At 42.7% G+C, this 24,218-nt stretch overlaps 1 protein-coding gene and 1 long non-coding RNA gene across 2 annotated transcripts in view; one reads left to right on the top strand and one right to left on the bottom strand.

Moving 5' to 3' along the window:
- The window catches only part of cacna1ha (calcium channel, voltage-dependent, T type, alpha 1H subunit a), a 179,362-nt gene that overhangs the window by 114,524 nt on the left and 40,620 nt on the right, over positions 1–24,218 (top strand). The window contains exons 26-30 of the mRNA XM_062050471.1: positions 144–295; positions 1,938–2,047; positions 4,809–4,942; positions 8,291–8,361; positions 20,896–20,974. Of these exons, the coding sequence (XP_061906455.1) occupies positions 144–295; positions 1,938–2,047; positions 4,809–4,942; positions 8,291–8,361; positions 20,896–20,974 (546 nt within the window). The remainder of the gene's footprint in view (positions 1–143; positions 296–1,937; positions 2,048–4,808; positions 4,943–8,290; positions 8,362–20,895; positions 20,975–24,218) is intronic.
- The window catches only part of LOC133652095 (uncharacterized), a 37,446-nt gene that overhangs the window by 9,702 nt on the left and 3,526 nt on the right, over positions 1–24,218 (bottom strand). The window lies entirely within an intron of this gene.

Genomic DNA, 24,218 nt, shown 5'->3' with positions numbered 1-24,218 from the left:
TCTGAGCTGAAAACCATTGGGTACGTGAGAGTGATGTTGGTGACAGAAGAGTAATATGACAAAAAGCGGTCAGTGAACACCACCTGACTCGTTGGGACTCTAACCACTGACACTTTCTCTCTTTGCGTGTTTCCCTGCCCCAGAGGCTAAGCAGAGGCCGTACTACGCCGATTACTGCGCACCGCGTCTGACTATCCACACGCTGTGCACAAGCCACTACCTGGACCTCTTCATCACCTTCATCATCTGCATCAACGTGTTCACCATGAGCATCGAGCATTACAATCAGCCGCAGGTAAGACCACTTATCGCCGTCTCTCCTCAATCGTCTCATTTAAATGCATTGTTTCCCTCTGTGCCGTCCTCATAAGTAAACACCCGCGTGGCTCCGACCGAAGGCGGACGCATGTCCCCTCCCTCTCTCCTCCTTGTTTCGTCCCGCCTTAGCTCTCCAAGAGCCTCTCTTTGAGCACTGTTCTCCGAAATCTTCAACATAGAATTGATAAACTTCCCAGGTTCAGGCAGGACCTGCCTGTCCTGACGGGACGTTTGGGAGAAGTGGCGAGTCATGTGCCTGGCGGTTCTCTCCTTTGAAGGCATTAACGATATCTATCCATTTGGAACTGTGACAAAAGGGTAATCTGCTGATAGGATTGAGCGTTGCTCTGGTCTATCGGCAAATTCGGAAAAGACGATGGCAGCCGTTCAAGGAGCCCAAAGGCTGCTTGTTGTGATGGATGAGTTGGGCTAAGCTGTGGGAACTTGGTCTTTGGGAATTTCTGGACTTAATCGCAAATTGGATGACATGTTTATGAATGTTCTCATTCATCCAGGTCATTGTCATCTCAGGGAATTCGATTGATCGCAACTGGACTGTTTGGTTTGTCTTATACCTCAATACCTCAATGCTAACGAGGGGAAATTACACTTCAACGACTGTCGTTGGCTTTGACAGTTAAGATTGCTCGTTTGCATCAAAACAGTTGTTTTTCTCACTAAGATAGGGCGAAACCATCCTTGCCCAGGCACACCCTCCTGGTTTTTGGAGTATAAATATCTGGGGTTTTGGCACCAGCCGCTGGACTAGATCCGACCAATCTAAGTCTAAGACTAGATGTGACCAATCTAAGTCTAGGACCCGATCTGACCAATCTAAGACTAGATCTGACCAATCTAAGTCCAAGATTAGATCTGACCAATCTAAGTCTAAGACTAGATCTGACCTATCTAAGTCTAAGACTAGATCTGACCAATCTAAGTCTAAGACTAGATCTAACCAATCCAAGTCTAAAACCATATCTGACCAATCCAAGTCTAAGACTAGTTCTGACCAATACAAGTCTCAGTGTAGTTCTGACCAATCCAAGTCTCAGACTAGTTCTGACCAATCCAAGTCTATGATCATTAACTGATGAAGTCTACTCGGATGAGCGGCGACCAAACAGTCCAGTTGCGATTGATTGAATGCCCTGAGAAATTTGGATAACATTTTGGAAAAGCCAGAATGGACAATTTCAACTGACAAGTCATTGGGATGCGTTTCCAAAAACAATCCTTATCTACAATTCCACTCCCTCTGGCAAGGTCGTGTGGTAAGCACTCCAGCGTGACCCGTGTAGTGAAAGATCCCCTAAAAAATCCCTTCCCCCTTCGTGAAGAACACCTGGGATGTTGACTCTGCTCTGTGAACGGCGGGCGACCTCCAGTCCCACAGACAAAACTCGTGGACTACCGCACAGATGCACACACATTCTTATTAACCCCTCGCAGTAGAATGGTTTACGGAGCAGCTAGCTGCAGCTTCGAACCCTAACCCCCTACTTGCAAGTCTCAGGTTTTTTTTGTGTGTCTTGAAATGTGCTTACTGTTTTTTCCTGGTCTCAAACTGACATGCAGCAACTTTGTGGAGACAATGATTTGCGTTTGTTTGTGTCCAGTATCTGGAGGAGGTTCTGAAGTACTGTAACTACGTCTTTACCTTCATCTTCGTCATCGAGGCCCTGCTTAAGCTCGTGGCTTTTGGGATTCAGCGGTTCTTCAAAGACAGGTAGCAACATTTAAATGCGTGGCAACATTTCTGTTCACTCCATGGTACAGGTGGTCTTCAGGTTACAATCTAGATCAACCTAAAGCGGACCTATGATGAGTTTAAGTGACATTTCCCTTATTCGGTTGAGCAAATGTGACTATGTCAGGGGTGCCCAAACGTTTTCCACTGAGGGCCACAGACTAGATAAACAAAGGATCCGAGGGCCATGTTGGTATATTTCACCTTAAAAACCAGTGCAATGTATATATTTATTTTTCTAAGAACTACAAAATGCAATTTCGGTACAAATCCCGTGTGGATGCTGAAAAACCAACGGTGAACTGAAATGCTAACAGTGAGCACGCCCGGTCACATAGCGGCAAGTAACAAAATATACGAGCAAAATGAGCTAAAAAAGCTAACATGCTAATAGTACTATGTAAACATGCTGGCAATAGCATGCTTACAATTAGCATTAGTGAAACACCAAAACATGACAATGACGTGTATACTTGCTAGTAAAAAAAAAAGCTTGCATGCTAACTGCTAATTGTAACGTGTCAAATACTGTAATACTCTGAGGTTCGGTGTGCACAAAAAAATCGATTCACATCTGAATCGTGATTCAAATCTATCCAGATTCTAAATCAATTAATTATTTTCAAATATTCATTTATATATGTATATTTGTCTTAATCGACTTTAGAAAAATACATTTTTAGGCCATTTTCATGCAACCAGAAGGAGCTAACTTGTTTTAAAGAAACATACCAAATAATACAGTGCAATAATTTGTTTAAATCGAAGAGAATCGAGAACCGTCTTGAATTGAAAATCGATTCTGATTCGAAACATCACCCCAGAAATCGGAATCGGATTGAATCATCAGGTGCCCTAAGATTCACACACCTAATCTGAGGAGTGGACCTGAAAAATGTGTTGAAATACTAGCATGCTAATGTTAACATGTATCAACTACCGAAATACTACTGAGGTGTCTACCTATAAAATTAGCTTAAATAAGGTAACATATTAACGTTAGCATGCTATCAGGTATCATTCATCAAGTAACACAATATTTGACGCTGGTGTATACCTGCTAAATTAGCACAAAAAAGTACATACTTGCCAACCCTCCCGTTTTTAGCGGGAGACTCCCGGTATTCAGCGCCTCTCCCGATAACCTCCCGGCAGAAATTTTCTCCCAACAAACTCCCGGTATTCAGCCGGAGCTGGAGGCCACGCCCCCTCCAGCTCAATACGGACCTGAGTGGGGACAGCCTGTTCTCACGTCCGCTTTCCCACAATATAAACAGCTTGCCTGCCCAATGATGTAATAACATCTACGGCTTTTAGAGAGTAGAGTGCACAACTGCGCACACAACAAGGAGACGAAGCAGAAGAACGAGGAAGTTACAGACATGGCGACGCCGTCGACGAGCAAGATGAAGAAATACGCTTGCAAGTTCCAAAACGAATGGAAACAAGAATTTCAGTTCATCCAGGACAGTTCGAAGGGGAAGGGGTATGTATGTTGCCTGTACATTATGTAGAACAGACTTCTCCATTGAACGCGGTGGCCGAAATGATATACTCATTCATGAACGGAGAAGTTAAACAGGACAATGCTGCCATCTACTGGATAGTCTCCAGAACACTGAAATTCAAGTATTTATTTTATATATATGTATAATAAAATAAAATAAAAAAAAAATAAATAAAAAAAATAAAATAAAAAATATATATATATATATATATATATATATATATATATATATATATATATATATATATGAGAAATACTTGAGTTGGTGAATTCTAGCTGTAAATATACTCTCCTCTTAACCACGCCCCCAACCACGCTTCCCCCCCCCCCCCCCCCCCACCTCACCTCCCGATATCGGAGGTCTCAAGGTTGGCAAGTATGATCAAGTACCAACATATGGCAGAGGTGTATACCTATAAAAGTAGTTAAAAAAGCTAAAATGCTAACATTAGCATGATAATATATTTGATGCTTTGGTGTATACCTGCAAAATTAACAAAAAATAAAGCTAGCATGCTAATATTAGCATGTATAAAGTACCAAAATATGACTGAGGTGTATTAGCTTGAAAAGTCTAACATACTAGTGTTAGCCTAACAGGTATCATTCATAAAGTAACAACCTATTTAATGCTGTGATGTATACCTGCAAAATTAGCACAAAAAAGCTAGCATGCTAATGTTAGCATGCATCAAGTACTAACATATGACAGGTGTACACCTTCAATATTAGCTTAAAAAAGCTACCATACTAACATTAGCATGCTAACAGGTATCATTCATCAAGTAACACAGTACTTGACGCTGTGATGTATACTCGCAAAATTAACAAAAACAAGTTAGCATGCTAATGTTAGCACACATTCAGTCCCAAAACTTGACTGAGGTGTATACCTACAATATTAGCTTAAAATAGCATGCTAACAGGTATCACATTCATCAAGTAACAAAGTATGTGACGTTGCGGTATATACCTGTAAAATAAAAAAAAGCTAGCATGCTAGTATCAGAATGCTAATGACTGTGTCGTGGGCCAAATATATTTGCTACTGGCGCACCTTGGACACACCTGGACTGTGTATTACTCAACCTACATATTATACCTATTCTTCCCAGTTCTGTTTCTTTTTTGTACATTGTTAATCATTCACAAATCATGGGGACAACAATGTTAAGAATGTCTCAAATGAAATAATTGTTACTGGAGCTTCTGTTTCTTCCTGTGTGTGCTCAGGTGGAACCAGCTGGACATCGCCATCGTGGCCTTGTCCATCATGGGCATCATTCTGGAGGAGCTGAAGATGAGTGCAGCTCTTCCCATAAATCCCACCATCATCCGAATTATGAGAGTGCTCAGGATAGCGCGAGGTAGACACACACACACACACACACACACACACACACACACACACACACACACACACACACACACACACACACACACACACACACACACACACACACACCTCCAAGACATTGGATGGCAGTACTGCTCAGGCCATCTCACAGCCGTGTACGGAGAGGGTATGGCCAACCCGGTTTCAAAGTTGGTAGCAAACATGGCGCGCTGTAAATTAATAAATGATAAATGGGTTATACTTGTCTAGCGCTTTTCTACCTTCAAGGTACTCAAAGCGCTTTGACAGTATTTCCACATTCACCCATTCACACACACATTCACACACTGATGGCGGGAGCTGCCATGCAAGGCGCTAACCAACAGCCATCAGGAGCAAGGGTGAAGTGTCTTGCCCAAGGACACAACGGACGTGACTAGGATGGTAGAAGGCGGGGATTGAACCCTAGTAACCAGCAACCCTCCGATTGCTGGCCCGGCCACTCTACCAACTTCGCCACGCTGTGCATTGAACCTGCACACACACGCACGCACACACACACAAACACACACACACAATCTTGTATTTGTTACCTTCTTGAGACCTCCGAAAAATGCCTCCCCACGTAGTCACCTAAGGGGCTTTTGACCAATCATTTTAGAGGTCCTCTAGCAATACACACTCTGATTGGTCAAAAGCCCTTCACATGAAGACCAGGCGCCATGTTTGCTACCCACTTTGAAACCGGGTTGGCCACACTCGCTCTATACACGACTCTGGGCTATCTATGGTACTGTATGTTGTTTAACTAGAAAGTAGCTTCTCTTCAGGAAGCTGCATATTTTGTGTTGCACCCTACAAAGTGTGTATACTGTAAGTATAGTAACAGTATAGTAACATTCATCTTAGTTATACTTTTATTTACTGAATGTGAAGGTGTAGAAATCGCCTCGTAAAATGGCTGTTGCTAATAAGTAGCTTGTCTATGGCAAATGCAATGTAAATTAGCATCAAGCTAGCACATTTTGGAGGAGTGGAGCCTTACTTTACATTGGAGCATTTTCTGCCTTTGTTGCTGTGGAAAATTGCAACGTTACTTCGAGGGAGTTTGGCCGTCCCGAGTGCTGCTTGACTGATCGTTTACGTTAGCCACGGTTTAGTCCGCAACCGGACGTGATGTCACGTGCAACAAAAGGTTATCGAAATATGGCATTGTTTGATTCCACCTGAATCGATACCGGGTAGTACCGACGTAATTGGGTCTGTGCCTATAAAAGTACAGAATTCGGTACCCATCCTTGGTATGCTGTATATGTACAGCCGTTTATGGAGGATACTTGAAAATATCCAGGTCAGCTAAAGCTACTAAATGGTAAAACCCATTTTATTACCCTATATACACGTTATATTACACCCATTATACCCATAATAATTAGTTTACAACATCAACATCAACAAGCCTTGAACCTGCAACCCAAAATTAGATGTCCGATAACTTGATGTGCACAAGTGTTGGCAAATATCCAGTGCTCGGAAAACTACTTTTTAAAAGTAATTAGATAGAGTTACTTGTTACTTTACCAAAAAAAAATGTAATTGAGGTAGTAACGGAAATATTCTTAGATAAATGTAATTTACTCTGGAAAGTAAGTTAGTAGTTGCCTTAAAAATAAAACGAAAACTTCAAATATGTGGCATATGTTGAGGGCTGTTTCATGAGAGCAGAGTGAGTGTGTATGTGTCTTTGACAGAGGGTGCCTGTCGCGAAGTGACGTGTGAATTCAAAGAGAGAGCCAGACAAAGTAGCAGTAGCACAGCTGTGTGTGTTGGCTCTCTCGGGATATCAGTCGAATCTTTTCACGGGATTGTGTTAGCGCGAGTTAATAGAGATGGCGAATGTGCTGGTTGTGGTCCCCTTGTCCACAAATGAGGTATTGCAGAATTGCAAGCTTGTCACTTCAGTCGTTGATTTGTTGTTCGTTATTCCCTCATGGTAGTAGTGTCAATATTTGTGTGTATTGTATTGTTTGCTGTGTGATGTTGCCTCCCTTTATTTGATATCAAGTTCATTTTAGTGTGGCTATGGTTGTTGCTGTCTTCAGTAAAAGGGTATTTTCTTGCATTGAACCTGCACACACACGCACTCACACACACACACACACTCGCACACACACACTCGCACACACACACAATCTTGTATTTGTTACCTTCTTGAGACCTCCGAAAAATGCCTCCCTCTTTAGGACCATCCTTTCTAGATATATAAAGAAGTGCATTTACAACATTAATAATAAATACATACTATGCCAATATAAAAAAGCTCGTTGTGAAAAATGAGTTGGAATTTCACAAGAAAGAAAGGTCGCAATTTCACAAGAAAAACTTGGCATTTTGGCAGTACTATAATAAAAGTCGTAGTTTTACTCAAAGCAAGTCAAAATTTTACAAAAAAAACTGAACATTTTTGCAATATTATGATAAAGGTTGGAATTTTACTCAATAACAGTTGCAATTGTACAAGAACAGCTTAACATTTTGGCAATGTTATGAAGAGTTGTAATTTTACTCAACAAAAATCACAATTTTACAAGAAAACTTAAAAATGTTGGCAATATAACAATAATCGGAATTTTACTTGGCAAAATTTTGAAAAAAAGTCATAATTTTACTCAAAAAATGTCACTGTTTTACAAGAACAACAATATCATTGGCAATATTGTGACAAAAGTCAACATTTTATATGACAAATGTCAACATTTTGCATTAAAAAGTAATAATTTTACGAGAAAATATTGCAATATTACAGAAACAGAAAGAATATGAGAAATGGTTCCCAATTTTATAAGAAAAAAGTCGACACATAGTGAGAAAAAGACTGCTTTTAGTTATTTATTTATTTTTTTTGTAATTGTTTTTTAATCTTCATTATTTACTTCAAGTTATGTATGTCTGTCTGTGGTATGTCTCTATATACATATTTATTTTATCTTTTTGGATTAATTTTGGCCAAAGGGGGCGCATTTCAATTTCTTACAAACACTTGTTATTTCATATGTTGACCAGAGGGGGAGCACTTTTAAAAGCGACAAACAATCAATTTGTGGGACCACCTTCATTTTGATAGATTTCACCACCAGGGGTGCAAATGAGACATTCTCTATTAGATGCAATGCTTTTCTGTATTGGGACCATGATTTATGTCATCACTTGTTCACACCTCCTCTGGAAGCTACTTTTACTTCTTCATGTCTCAAGAAGGGTAGAAATACAAGAACACACACACACACACACACTTCCTGTGGCAGCTGAAGTGCTTCACCAAGACACAAAGCAGCGACTTGGCCAAAAGACCTAAGTGCATGACGTGTCTTCTCTGCAGTGCTCAAACTCCTGAAGATGGCCACAGGCATGAGGTCTCTGCTGGACACTGTTATGCAAGCGCTGCCACAGGTAAACACAAAACACGTTTTTTTTGGTATTGCTCTATTTTTGGTATTGCTCTATCTATTTTTGGTATTGCTCTATTTATGACCATGCTCGGTTTTTGAGCCCGGCTGAAATCAAGCAGATTTAGCTACTGAGTGTATTTAAAAAAAATAACTTTTTACATTAATAAACTACATCAAATTCAAGCACATTCTGATACACCAATAGTTAAAGGCCTACTGAAATGTGATTTTCTTATTCAAACGGGGATAGCAGGTCCATTCTATGTGTCATAATTGATCATTTCGCGATATTGCCATATTTTTGCTGAAAGGATTTAGTAGAGAACATCGATGAAAAAGTTCGCAACTTTTGGTCGCTGATAAAAAAGCCTTGCCTGTACCGGAAGTAGCAGACGATATGCGCGTGACGTCACAGGTTGTGGAGCTCCTCACATCTGCACGTTGTTTACAATCATGGCCACAAGCAGCGAGAGCGATTCGGACCGAGAAAGCGACGATTTCCCCATTAATTTGAGCGAGGATGAAATATTTGTGGATGAGGAAAGTGAGAGTGAAGGACTAGAGGGCAGTGGAAGCGATTCAGATAGGGAAGATGCTGTGAGAGGCGGGTGGGACCTGATATTCAGCTGGGAATGACTAAAACAGTAAATAAACACAAGACATATATACTGTATATACTCTATTAGCCACAACACAACCAGGCTTATATTTAATATGCCACAAATTAATCGCGCATAACAAACACCTCCCCCCTACCGTCCATATAACCCGCCAATGCAAATCAAACACCCGCACAACACACTCAATCCCACAGCCCAAAGTACCATTCACCTCCCCAAAGTTCATACAGCACATATATTTCCCCAAAGTCCCCAAAGTTAAGCACGTGACATGCACATAGCGGCACGCATGTACGGGCAAGCGATCAAATGTTTGGAAGCCGCAGCTGCGTACTCACAGTACCGCATCTGCGTATCCAACTCAAAGTCCTCCTGGTAAGAGTCTCTGTTGTCCCAGTTCTCCACAGGCCAATGGTAAAGCTTGACTGTCATCTTTCGGGAATGTAAACAATGAAACATCGGCTGTGTTTGTGTAGCTGCAGCCGGCCGAAATACACCGCTTCCCACCTACAGCTTTCTTCTTTGCTGTCTCCATTGTTCGTTGAACAAATTGCAAAAGATTCACCAACACAGATGTCCAGAATACTGTGGAATTTTGCGATGAAAACAGACGACTTAATAGCTGGCCACAATGCTGTCCCAAAATGTCCTCTACAATCCGTGACGTCGCGCGCAGGCGTCATCATACCGAGACGTTTTCAGCAGGATATTTCGCACAAAATTTAAAATTGCACTTTAGTAATCTAACCCGGCCGTATTGGCATGTGTTGCAATGTTAAGATTTCATCATTGATACATGAACTATCAGACTGCGTGGTCGGTAGTTGTGGGTTTCAGTAGGCCTTTAAATAGCAGTACCGGTACCTGGGAATCGGTACTTATTGGTACCAATTTTAGGTAAATAAATAAATGATAAATGGGTTATACTTGTATTGCGCTTTTCTACCTTCAAGGTTTTCAAAGCGCTTTGACAGTATTTCCACATTCACCCATTCACACACATGTTCACACACTGATGGCGGGAGCTGCCATGCAAGGCGCTAACCAGCAGCCATCAGGAGCAAGGGTGAAGTGTCTTGCCCAAGGACACAACAGACTTAACATCTTTTTCACCAGCATAGCCGCAACTCTTGTCAACAAGCTGTCCCACCACTCTGGTCGCTTTGGTGTAGAACACATTAAAGCCTTCTACAGAAAGCTAGGAGTATCCAACGATGATTTCAAATTAGAAATGGTCACAGCTGATGAGGTGTTTAAAAAATTGAGCGCGCTCCACCCTAACAAGGCCACCGGCCTTGATAATATTCCCTCCAGATTCCTCAGGGACTCTGCCTCCATCATTGCCCCGATCATCACGCAGATAATAAACCTATCAATTACACAAGGCCAAGTACCAAAAGATTTTAAGATAGCAAGAGTAACTCCCCTCTTTAAAAAAGGAAGCAAATTGGAACCTGGCAACTACCGACCTGTTTCTATTCTCAGTTCCGTTTCCAAAGTAATGGAGAAAATAGTTTATGAACAGGTCGATAGTTACCTTGCCACTAATAAACTCATGTACAAATTTCAATCCGGCTTCAGAACTAACCACTCCACTGACACATGCCTTCTCTATCTGACCGACCACATCAAACATGAGGTGGACGCGGGCAAATACTGCGGCATGGTCATGCTGGACCTTCAGAGGGCCTTTGACACCGTTAAACACGCTATACTGTTGGATAAGCTCAGAGCAATCGGATTCAACAAAACCTCATGGAGCCGGATGCAATCTTACTTGGAGGGGAGGGAGCAGGTGGTAGAGGTGAACGGCACCGTGTGCCCCCCCCCCCCCTCTCTCTGTGAGCTGTGGAGTCCCCCAAGGCAGTATATTGGGACCTTTACTGTTCCTAATATACATAAACGACATGTCATCGGCATGCGACTGTGAATTGTTTTTGTTTGCGGATGACTCTGCCTTGCTGGTATCCGGCAAGGACAAGTCACAGGTGGAGACAATCCTCAGTGCTGAGCTCTGTAGAACTTGCACCTGGCTCGCTGACAACAAGCTATCCATACACTTGGGTAAAACAGAATCCATCCTGTTTGGGTCCCACATCAACCTTAAGAAAGTCAATAACTTCACCATAAAAGTGGGTGACATTGTTATCACCAGGAACGATGAGGTCACCTACCTAGGTTCCATTCTAGAGGCTAACCTTTCCTGTGATAAAATGGCAACCAAGGTAATCAAAAAGGTTAACCAACGAACAAGATTTCTCTACAGAATTTCCTCTCTGGTCAACAAAAGCACCTTGAGGATTCTGGCGGGAACTCTCGTTCAACCCTTTTTCGATTACGCATGCACCTCCTGGTACCCCAGCACCTCCAAAACCCTCAAATCTAAACTCCAAACATCTCAGAACAAGCTAGTCAGGTTACTTCTAGACCTCCACCCCAGATCCCACCTCACTCCTACCCACTTCTCTAAAGTGGGCTGGCTCAAGGTGGAGGACAGAGTTAAACAACTTGCACTGAGCCTAGTCTATAAAATCCGCTACACCTCCCTGATACCGAAGTACATGTCAAACTACTTCCTTAACGTAAATGACCGCCATAACCACAACACCAGGGGGAGCGCCACTAACCACGTTAAACCCAGATTCCGAACTAACAAAGGTCTTAACTAATTCTCTTTCTATGCCACATCAATGTGGAATGCGCTCCCAACAGGTATAAAAGAAAGGACATCTCTATCCTCCTTCAAAACCGCAATAAAAGTTCACCTCCAGGCAGCTACAACCCACTACTTGATGTCCATACCCCCCCGCCCCCCCTCCACACTCCTGATTGTAAATAATGTACATAATTCAATGTGATTATCTTGTGTGTTGACTGTATTATGATGATAGTATATATGATAGTATATATCTGTATCATGAATCAATTTAAGTGGACCCCGACTTAAACAAGTTGAAAAACGTATTCGGGTGTTACTTTTTAGTGGTCAATTGTACGGAATATGTACTTCACTGTGCAACCTACTAATAAAAGTCTCAATCAATCAATCAAACACGTGACTAGGATGGTAGAAGGTGGGGATTGAACCCCAGTAACCAGCAACCCTCCGATTGCTGGCACGGCCACTCTACCAACTTCGCCACGCCTTACTTTTGGTACTTTTGTGCGTGTTAAAATGAATTGTTTTTGATGATGAAATTGAATTTAAAAATGAGCTGATTACAATAGCTGCTGTTGTTCCCGTATTTTCCGGACTTTAGAGTATACAAGCCGCACTCACTAAATATTAGCGAAAAAATATGCTTCCATATATAAGGCGCACCGGACCATAAGCCGCAGATATATACGTTGTGAAATGAGTTATTTACACAGAAATATTTTGTAAATGTTTATTTACCTTAATTGGTTCCAAACGGTGTCTATAACAGGGAAGTAAAACGGCTCATCGTCATCGTCATGGACCCATTAGCTGCGTAAGCTAGCTCTCCTATCAGCTAAACAGACTCAATAACTCCACGGTGACGTTTTGGTGAATTTACTGAGGAATTTCTGAAACTGAAAAAATACATACAGAATGCCATTGTAAGTTAATAATACTAACACAGACAATTGTAAATGTGTTAGCATAATAGCTAACGATAGCAAGTGTCATTGTACTACAATAGCGCGTACAAATATGCATGAAAACACTCATACAGACATCACACACCGGACGGTTTAGTAAGAAAGAATTGTTTTAGTTATATTGTAAAACTTAGAAACGTTGCTTGGAGTGATGAATGAAGAACCCATACCAGTAGAAACGCTATAGACAGCTAGGAGACCTAGCAGTACTCCGGTTGGAAAAACCCCAAAACAAAAGCACTACTGATAAATCGAAGGACAGTGCAGCACCAGCAGTGAGCAAATTCGTCCGAAAGATGGTGCAAAAGCACAAACAATAAAACACCCTGTCAGTGCTTGTTTTTTTTTTAATGAAATCATTTTTAATATTGCTGTCAGCGAAGAAAAATCCATAAACTAGCCACGACGTCTAATAATAAGCGTAGGAAAAACGTAGCGGCTTATAATCTGGAATTTATGGTATATCTGGTTTTATGATCACTTTTTCTGAGACTCAACGACAGTTACAAGTCCAAGTTAGATGACAGTAGTGTAAATTTTATGGTGTGTCGGCTAGTCAGATCAGTCTTTGCTGTCTAGTCTATTGTTGCGCCCTAAAAAATGTTAATACTGTAAGTATTGTACGTATTACACACCAGGTGTTTGATTTTACCATGCATCTTATTTGTAGTTTTTATTAACTAATTTGGACGCGTTGAAATCGCCATGTAAAATTGCTAATGCTAATCAGTAGCATGTCAATGGCAAAGCCAATGTATATTAGCACCAAGCTAGCACAATCTTGGAAAAGTGGAGCCTTACTTTACATAAGTTGGAGCATTTTTTTTTAATCCATTTCTTTGTTGGTTCTTCCATACATTTGGACGCCTTTTTGAGGCACTTAACATGCACAAAAAGTCCCCATATTTTGCAGGCGCGTCCGAAAGTTTTATATTTTGGGTTTTCCCGAAAATTCCATTTCAAAATTGGCTCCGTAACGCCACCTAAATTTACAATTAGAAAAAAAAATAGCCCCTCCTTCCAGTTTCACCTATCGACACGAAAATCGCTGGAGAGGTCATGACGGGACGCACAAAAGTCTCAGGAATCCATCCCTGAAAAGGAACAGGAAATCTGCCATTTTGGTTTTCATTATTCATTTTTTGGGCGAGAAAAAGGGGTCATACTTTAGCGAACTCCTCCTAGGGACTTTGGCCAAATGAGTCGCGGTTAAAATTACAGATAGTACACATATAGGCGATGATAAATTGCGAACAAATGTTATCCTGCCTCATAAGATGTGGGCGTGGCATGGCGCCAAACATTGCTCCGATGATTCGCCACAATACCTCGGCCCCACAAATTCCGATCTTATTTGGTAGAAATGATGATGGCACCCTAAGGTGCCTGATGGATCATACCGACTCGTAGTAGGTGGAGCCTCGTGGCAAAAAGTGCCCCACGCCATCACCAATCTAACTAATTTCTGCACTTTATGTGATTAGAGACCGATACAAAGCTGATGGGTGCCGATAAATAACAAAAATAATATTTTGCAAATGACAGGATGACTTTGATCTGATGGCTCGCCACAAAACGTTACTAACTCGGTTTCACAAGTTCAGATCTTGATGCTAATTGCTATAAATGAAGCCTGAAGTGTTTTTTTTGCATTTTATTTTATTTTTCAACTTGCAATTCTCAAATGAAGCATTCTTGAGATATTGCAGAATATTTAAACAAAACTATGCGAGGAGAAACAAAAATAACGTATTTGAAACGTTATTTTTTTCGATTTTTAAATGTTTGAACAAGAATAGAAAAGATATAATCATTCATGCCTAAATTGAGATTTGACTAAAAAAGGTAAATATATCTTAAAACTAGTGACATTATTAGAAATACAATGATAAATCTTGGCAAGTGTCAAATAATTTGCAGTGTACCACAAAGATGCACATTGTGCAGTCGCTTATTATTTTACAGGGCTAATGTTAGCATGTGCTAGCTAAAACATCAAAAACGCCAACAACTTAGCGCAACATGTTTTCTGTAATTGGAAGTGGAATTCGAGTCGGCTGAAATGTGAACATTTATGAAACACATACAAATATATTAATGTTCCTTTTCATGCATTGTAAGTAAACATTTACAGTGTGTGGTTTCGAGTGTGGTCATGTGACTGCCAGGCTCCGTTGGATTGGTGGAACGGAGTCAAAGGTCCCGTGTGCTTAAGTAGAGCCAAATGAGTTTGTCCGTGCAAGCAGTGATCAATAATTATAAATAAATATGACAATATAAATAAATGTAGTTATCGGAATGACACTCAGTGAGTAAAAGTACTGTATTTTTCGGACTATAAGGCGCACTTAAAATCCTTTCATTTTCTCAAATTTCGACAGTCTTATAACCCGGTGCGCCTAATGTGCAGAATAATTGTGGTTGTGCTTATCGACCTCGAAGCAATTTTATTTGGTACATGGTGTAATGATAGGTGTGACCTGGTAGATGGCAGTCACACATAAGAGATATTTATAGACAGCATAATGACGCCAGTAAACAACACCAAAACTTTAAATGTTCCATTGAGTATATAGATTATGGAACATTACACACGGCGCACAAAAATCTGTCAAAATGTTTTAGTACGACTTTGGTAAGCTATGAAGCCACACCGCTTGATGGATTGTCGGCGCATTACAGCTACCATAGTCAGACATACTGTATTATAAAGGTGGGTGTATAAGGACCGCAAAAAAGCACCTATTAGCTGACATATAATCTTGTTTTGCAATATTATGCAAAACCAACAGTTTTTACTTTCTGGCACCTGCTGATGTGTATTTGGGAGCTGCATAAGTCCTGAAAATTTGCACGCATCCGTCATTGTAGTCCGTGCCGACACCGTAGACGATAAGCTTCTTCTTTTTCTCTATCTTCTTGTTATGGGACATTCATCCTCCGCTGTTGCCATTTCTAATATAAAGTAGTGTAAAGTTCTTACTTATATCTGTCAGTAAACTCGCCATGAAAGCGCTAAAACATACCGGTGTAGTGAGTTTACATTATTCACCCAAAGGAACTTTAGTTATTAGAAAGTTCCGGTCGGACGTTTTTTCACGAACACTTGTACTAGTTGTTGTTGCACTAGTGAGCCACGGATGAGGAGATGCTGCTCCGTTATTGATTGAAGTAAAGTCTGAATGTCATTAAAAAAGTTAGCTCCATTTTTGGCACTTCTTCCACTCCCGTCCTTGCACGCTACACCGAAACAACAAAGATGACGGGGAGAATACGCTGCCGAAGGTGAGCCACGTACAAAAGACCGCCCACAAAACAGCGCATCCTGAAGCAACTGTCAGAAAGCGGCTTGCAGATGATCTGTAAAACATCATCTATGCAATATTTTCATCATAATATGACCCCTTTAATGTGCCTTATAATCCAGTGCGCCTTTTGTATGAAAAAATACCTACAATCGCGATCAAAAGTTTACATACACTTGTAAAGAACATAATGTTATGGCTGTCTTGAGATTCCAATACTTTCTACAACTCTTATTTTTTTGGTTCCTTTATGAATTTATTATGGGTGTACTGGAAATGTGACCAAATCTGCTGGGTCAAAAGTATACATACAGCAATGTTAATAATTGGTTACATGTCCCTTGGCAAGTTTCACTGCAATAAGGCGATTTTGGTAGCCATCCACAAGCTTCTGGCAAGCTTTTGATGGAATTTTTGACCACTCCTCTTGACAAAATTGGTGCAGTTCAGCTAAATGTGTTGGTTTTCTGACATGGACTTGTTTCTTCAGCATTGTCCACACGTTTAAGTCAGAACTTTGGGAAGGTCATTCTAAAACCTTCATTCTAGCCTGATTTAGCCATTCCTTTACCACTTTTGAGGTGTGTTTGGGGTCATTATCCTGTTGGAACACCCAACAGCGCCCAAGACCCAACATCCGGGCTGATGATTTTAGGTTGTCCTGAAGAATTTGGAGATAATCCTCCTTTTTCATTGTCCCATTTAAAGCACAAGTTCCATTGGCAGCAAAACAGGCCCAGAGCATAATACTACCACCACCATGCTTGACGGTATGAACGGTGTTCCTGGGATTGAAGGCCTCACCTTTTGTCCTTCAAACATATTGCTGGGTATTGTGGCCAAACAGCTCAATTTTTGTTTCATCTGACCACAGAACTTTCTTCCAGAAGGTCTTATCTTTGCCCATGTCAAGAGGAGTGGTCAAAAATTCAAGCAGACACTTGCCAGAAGCTTGTGGATGGCTACCAAAAGTGCCTTATTGCAGTGAAACTTGCCAAGGGACATGTAACCAAATATTAACATTGCTGTATGTATACTTTTGACCCAGCAGATTTGCTCACATTTTCAGTAAACCCATAATAAATTCATAAAAGAACCAAACTTCATGAATGTTTTTGTGACCAACAAGTATGTGCTCCAATCACTTTATCAGAAAAAAATAAGAGTTGTAGAAATTATTAGAAACTCAAGACAGCCATGACATTATGTTCTTTACAAATGTATGTACACTTTTTGTCATGTCTGTGTTGATCTTGTTTTTGTTTTGCTTGGTTTTTGGACACTTTTTAGTTCCTGGTTTCACTTCCTGGTTTTGTTTTGTTTCCATGGTTACTCATTAGTTTCACCTGTTCCACGTTTGGACTCACACACACCTGTCTCACGTTTTCACATTGTCATGTCACGCACCTGTTCACAGTTAGTCACGCACCTGTTTTCACTTATCATGTCACTATATAGGCTTTTCTGTTTCTGTTGTTCGTCCTGGCGACATCACACATTCATGCCATGTTCACAGTTCCTTGTCACGTTAGTTCTTGTTTCATCTCATACCAAGTAAGTTTTGTTTATTGTTCATAGTTTTGTGCCCACGTGCATGTCTTTTGTTTCATAGTCTAGTTTTCTACTTCCGCCTTTGTGCGCGCTTTTTGTTTTGTCATAGCCAAGTTTGTTACCTCCTCTGTGAGCGCCTTTTGTTTGTACCTTTTGTTTGAGTTAAAAGATTAAACATGTCCTCACCTGCACGCCACGTATGGTCCAATTCTTTTGCACCACGGGAGAGCAAACCACGCCAAAGACCAAGTTTTGACAGAATGTCGCCAGCAAAAAGCTATCCCGCAAACGACTGGAAATCGATGGAGGAAGGAAAGTGGGAGGCACTAGGAGCCATGGCGGATCAAGACCTCATGTGGGGTCCAAGCGGAAAACTTATTCCGATAAGCTCCGTGTGGCCCGACGACATTGGCGCGTCGCTCCATTCCCGGAAGCGCCGGCAAAAGCGGAAGCCATCAGGAAGAGCTTCTCCGAGCCGGCAGGACGCGTCACTCCCGCAAGCTCCTCCCACTCCGGGCGGAAGCAGGCTGCTGCCAGCCCCGCTGCTCCAGGATGATGTCACGCCATCACCAGAGGATGACATCACAGCTAAAGATTTTTTTTCTTTGAACTCTTTTACTTTCGATCACCTGCCCTCAACAAAGGACTCTGTTTCTATGATCAAACATTATCAGAACATGATTTTGGACATTAGAGCAAGTCCCTCACAGTCACCCAGATTTCATGCCCCGCCCCCCAGGACTCAAGCCACGCCCAAGTCACAAAAAAAATTTTTTTCACCCACTCAATCCCAGGTACAAAAAGAAAGACATTTTGGACAATTTATAGGGGAGGATTTTACCCTCCTTCCGACCTCCCTCCACCCACCCCAAAAGACGGTTCCAGACCGCGGGGAGCGCGTCTGGGATCCGCTCCTTGAGGGGGGGGCTAGGGCTGGGAATTGTTCAGGTGGGGTGGCTCAGCATCGTCACGCCAAGCCACAGCCTCCAGCACGACCACCACCACCTGTCTTTCGACCTGCCAAGCCACAGCCACCAGCACGACCCCCACCACCAGTCTTTCGTCACGCCAAGACACAGCCTCCAGCACGACCCCCACCACCAGTTTTTCGACCATGCCAAGATCCACCTGCTCCACGCCCAGCTCCACGCCAAGCGCCACCAGTACCTGCTCCACGCCAAGTGCCGCCAGTCGCAGCTTCACGACGCCAAGTGCCGCCAGTCGCAGCTTCACGACGCCAAGTGCCGCCAGTCGCAGCTTCACGACGCCAAGTGCCGCCAGTCGCAGCTTCACGACGCCAAGTGCCGCCAGTCGCAGCTTCACGACGCCAAGTGCCGCCAGTCGCAGCTTCACGACGCCAAGTGCCGCCAGTCGCAGCTTCACCACGACGCCCAGTGCCGCCAGTCGCAGCTTCACCACGCCGCCAAGTGCCGCCAGTCGCAGCTTCACCACGCCGCCAAGTGCCGCCAGTCGCAGCTTCACCATGCCGCCAAGTGCCGCCAGTCACAGCTTCCCCACGCCGCCAAGTGCCGCCCGTGGCTGCCCCGGCCGCCAAGTGCCGCCCGTGGCTGCCCCACGCCGCCAAGTGCCGCCCGTGGCTGCCCCACGCCGCCAAGTGCCGCCCGTGGCTGCCCCGCGCCGCCAAGTGCCGCCCGTGGCTTCCCCGCGCCGCCAAGTGCCGCCCGTGGCTTCCCCGCGCCGCCAAGTGCCGCCCGTGGCTTCCCCGCGCCGCCAAGTGCCGCCCGTGGCTGCCCCACGCCGCCAAGTGCCGCCCGTGGCTGCCCCACGCCGCCAAGTGCCGCCCGTGGCTGCCCCACGCCAAGACCAAAGCCAAGACCAAGACCTGCCAAGTGACCAAGACCAAGAACCGCCAAGTGACCAAGACCCGCCAAGTGACCAAGACCAAGACCCGCCAAGTGACCAAGAACCGCCAAGTGACCAAGACCCGCCAAGTGACCAAGACCAAGAACCGCCAAGTGACCAAGACCAAGACCCGCCAAGTGACCAAGACCAAGACCCACCAAGTGACCAAGACCAAGAACCGCCAAGTGACCAAGACCCGCCAAGTGACCAAGACCAAGACCCGCCAAGTGACCAAGACCAAGACCCGCCAAGTGACCAAGACCAAGACCAAGTCCAAGCACCGCCACGCCAAGACCAACCACGCCAAGACCAACCACGCCAAGTCCAAGACCAAGACCAACCATGCCAAGACCAAGACCATGACCCACGCTGCCAAGACCAAGACCGCCAAGGCCAAGACCACCCATGCCAAGACAAAGACCCGCCACGCCAAGCTTCGCCGCCTGACGCACCACGCCAAGCTTCGCCGCCTGCCATGATGACGACACGCCTCCCTCCTCGTCTGCCACGAAGGTGGCCACTGCCTGGTCGTCCGCCACGCCAAGTGCGCCCACCTCCTCATCGGCCATGGATATGGCCATTCCCGGGTCGCCCACCTCGTCAGGTACAGCGGCGGTCTACGCGTCGCCGCCACCTGATCCTGCCTCTGTGGATTCGGGGCCACTTGGCCTGGCGACCCACCGCCATGTCCCCCTCCCGCCCTCCCATGACTCTTGATCGTGTTTTGTGTTTTGTTTTTTGGACATCTGGGATCTGTCCGTAAGGGGGGGGCTCTGTCATGTCTGTGTTGATCTTGTTTTTGTTTTGCTTGGTTTTTGGACACTTTTTAGTTCCTGGTTTCACTTCCTGGTTTTGTTTTGTTTCCATGGTTACTCATTAGTTTCACCTGTTCCACGTTTGGACTCACACACACCTGTCTCACGTTTTCACATTGTCATGTCACGCACCTGTTCACAGTTAGTCACGCACCTGTTTTCACTTATCATGTCACTATATAGGCTTTTCTGTTTCTGTTGTTCGTCCTGGCGACATCACACATTCATGCCATGTTCACAGTTCCTTGTCACGTTAGTTCTTGTTTCATCTCATACCAAGTAAGTTTTGTTTATTGTTCATAGTTTTGTGCCCACGTGCATGTCTTTTGTTTCATAGTCTAGTTTTCTACTTCCGCCTTTGTGCGCGCTTTTTGTTTTGTCATAGCCAAGTTTGTTACCTCCTCTGTGAGCGCCTTTTGTTTGTACCTTTTGTTTGAGTTAAAAGATTAAACATGTCCTCACCTGCACGCCACGTATGGTCCAATTCTTTTGCACCACGGGAGAGCAAACCACGCCAAAGACCAAGTTTTGACACTTTTGACCACAACTGTAAATAGACTCGCTCATTGGCAGTGCGCCTTATAATCCGGTGCGCCCTATGGTCCAGAAAATACGGTGGTGTTTCTTCATCGCAAAAATACTCAAGTAGAAGTAAAAAGTATACAACTCCTCTGACAAGTACAATGAATCCAAAGAGAGTCGATGTCGCACATTACTACCCACTTCCGATCACTAAGTACTTGTGTTTGACTTCCAGGTGGGGAATCTTGGCCTTCTCTTCATGCTGCTCTTCTTCATCTATGCCGCACTGGGAGTGGAGCTCTTCGGCAGGCTCGGTACGTCAACCCCTCAACAGAAAACACACTTTTCTACGCCGACGTACCTCCGCTCATTTGCATAGACATTTATTGGCAAATGGCTTCCTCGATGGCCCCTCGCCTCCAAACAGGTTTTACGGAACAAAACAGTAAATTGGCTACGCGAGTAGCGAGGAGAAAATGAAATGGAATTGTCCTTTTTTTTTTTTCTATCGACGTGTTTTTTTTAAATTAATCACCTAGCAAGTTCTGTTTGTGTCACGTCTCCGCTTTTTCCCTTTAAACGTTATTCTAGGGCCGACAGCTGGCTGTGTAAATAAACTATAGATATGTTTAGTGCTAAACCCTCATGAGGGTCAACAAATGTCACTTTAAATTGGCCTCCATGGTTTACTATGAAGCAATAAAGCGGAGTGGTAAAAAAGCGCAGTTGCTATGAGACAATTGGGGCCTGGATTCTTTCTTTAGTCTTATTAATTATACGTATAAGTAACATTTTTATTATAGAAAATAGATGGTGCTCAGCGTTTAACCAGCCTTACACGTGAGCTTACAGTAAACAACACAACTTCACCAAAAATGCCCCAGTGTGATTTCAAGCCCATGATTTTCACCAGGTGGTGTCCAAGGTGCGGCCCGGGGGCCAAAAAATTAGCAAAAAGACGTAATGTAGTGAGAAAAAAGCTGGAACGGAATTTAGTAACGTCTACATTTGTGGGGGATGTTTTGATATTAAAAAAAAAAAAGTGATACAAACAGATATTACCGTATTTTCCGCACCCACTAATTTTTAAGAGAAACAAATATGTTTCCATATATTAGCTGCACCGGACTATAAGCTGCAGATATATACATTGTGAAATGAGTTATTTACACACCTTAATGGTTTCCAAACGGTGTCTGTATGTAAAACGGCAGTAAACGGGCTGATCAAACAAAACAGAAGTCATCATCATGGACCTACTAGCTGCGGAAGCTAGCTGTCCAATCAGCTTAACAGATTAAATAACTCCACAGGGATGTTTTGCTGAATTTACTGAGGAATTTGTGAAAGTGAAACAATACAAAAAGAATGTTATTGTAAGTTAATAATACTAACACAGACACTCGTAAAGGTGTTAGCATATTAGCTAATGCTAACGATGCTACAGTCATTACATTACGATAGCACGTTCAAATATGCATGAAAACACTCCCACAGGCGTCGCATGTGGGACGGTTTAGTAAGTAAGAATTGTTTTAGTTATATTGTAAAACTTACAAATATTGCTATGAGTGATGAATGAAGAATCCATACGAGTAAAAACACTATGGACAGCTAAAATACTGAACAGCACTCAGGTTAGAGGGTGGGGGGGGGAAGCACTAGCGCTAAAAAGAAAGGACACTGCAGCACCTGCAGTAAGCGAACTCGTCCAAAAAATGGCGGCCATAGCACAAACAATAAAACAGCTTCTCACTGAATGTTATTTTTTAACTTATAATCGCCGTCAGAAAAGAAAAATCCATAAATTAGCTGCATTGTCTTTCTGGCAGCAGGGTTCAAAGTTTAGGAAAAACTTAGAGTTTACGGTGTATATCAAAACTTTAAACGTTATAAGTGACCAATTATATTATTATTAGTTACTGGAATCAATATTTCATTTGTCATTCCATATTGACAAAAAGCAACTCCCAAACTAAGCTCCTGTTGGGGAGGCAGGGGACTCAGTTTGAGACCAGGAAAAGACCTCAAGAAACATTGTTGAGAATTGCTGCTCCGTTGTCCTTCATACCGCAGGGGGGCGGGTAAAGCAACGAAGGCGCGGGATGTGGGTGCGTGTGTGTCCATAAGCCTGCAAGTCCATTAGATTGTTGATTTGATTGAGCACTGTTGCCACCCGACCGCATGCATGTGTATCGTTCTAACATGAATATTAGCGCGTCGACACAAGTAATGAAAATCTCCCCTGCTGCTTAAAAATCCCCAGGGGGTCTCCAACCTCTATTTGTGAAACACAGGGTTAAATGTAGAGATGAATTTCACTCTATATTGTACAGTAAATGCGGTCAATCTTGAATTCCCCCTACGACCGTCTGGTGGCTCCCCGATGGTATGGACTCTCACAATATCTATGAATGTAATAATTCAATATTTGTCCCAGTTTGGGATTTTTGAAGTTCTTCCTTACCCGGACGTGGGTTCAGATCAGGGGATGTCGTGATGGTTTATGAAGCCCTTTCAGGCACTTGTGTATAATGGCTATATAAATGCATTGTCATTGTGTTGGTTAATCATTAAAAATCAATAAAACATGTTACTTTTAGAAATAAATGAGTATGTGCCAAAAACTGCAACATCAAGTCTATGAAAACTTGTTTTTTGGCGATTTCCCTCCGTGCAGTGCACCGTTATCTTTGCTTAGCAGAACCCAGGCTTTCTTACCTCTGCCAAAAGAGATTGTCCCCCCCCCTGAATGTTTGTTGGCAACATAAGTCAGTTATGGACAAATATTTTCAGAAAATGTCCAAAACAAAAAAACTATTCCTCTTACCTACTAGGAGCACACATTGCTGTCCCACGCTGCGCAGGGGATTCTGGGAGATGTTGTTTATTTTTAGGCCCAGGCGACGCTAAAGCAGCAGAAAAAAACTACACTTACCAATTTTTCATTTGATACCGTCACACATCACGGCAATATTGTGACGTGTTTGAAACTGCAAAAGCGCAATATTGACAATGCCGTTACATCCCGACTATCGATGTAAAGGTTGAATATTTATTTTTATTAAGTTGTATGGCCTTTTTGTTCAAGAAAACCCTGTTCTTTATGGCCCAAAACACAACATATGGAATATTTCTCCCAAAAAATATATTTCAAAACGGAATATTTGATGTGAAGTATTGGGCCTTTAAACAGTTTTTTTTTTCTAACCCCAATAAAATTAAGGATTCAAAAAGTGCTCAACTCATAAAAGTGTTAAAAATAGGTCATACAATGTATTTATTTTGTTTTTACTTTCAACATGTAAGTCTCAAGATCAACTTTAGAGCCATCCATTTTTATTATTTTTATGCATTTTTGTTTTGTTTGTTTTATTCCCTTTTTGTCATAGAAAATGTTAATGAAACAAACAATATTGCAATATGCAATATTTCCCCCTAAGAACATTTACAATTGAAATATTTGGTGTGACGTATTTGGAGCTTTTTTTTTTATTGTATTATTATTTTTTAATCCCACTAAAATTATTTAGGATTCAAAAGGGCCCAACTCATAAA

This window comes from Entelurus aequoreus, linkage group LG06, assembly GCF_033978785.1.
Source record: "Entelurus aequoreus isolate RoL-2023_Sb linkage group LG06, RoL_Eaeq_v1.1, whole genome shotgun sequence".
Classification (NCBI taxonomy): Eukaryota; Metazoa; Chordata; class Actinopteri; order Syngnathiformes; family Syngnathidae; genus Entelurus; species Entelurus aequoreus.
This window is presented reverse-complemented; position numbering and strand designations above follow the sequence as displayed.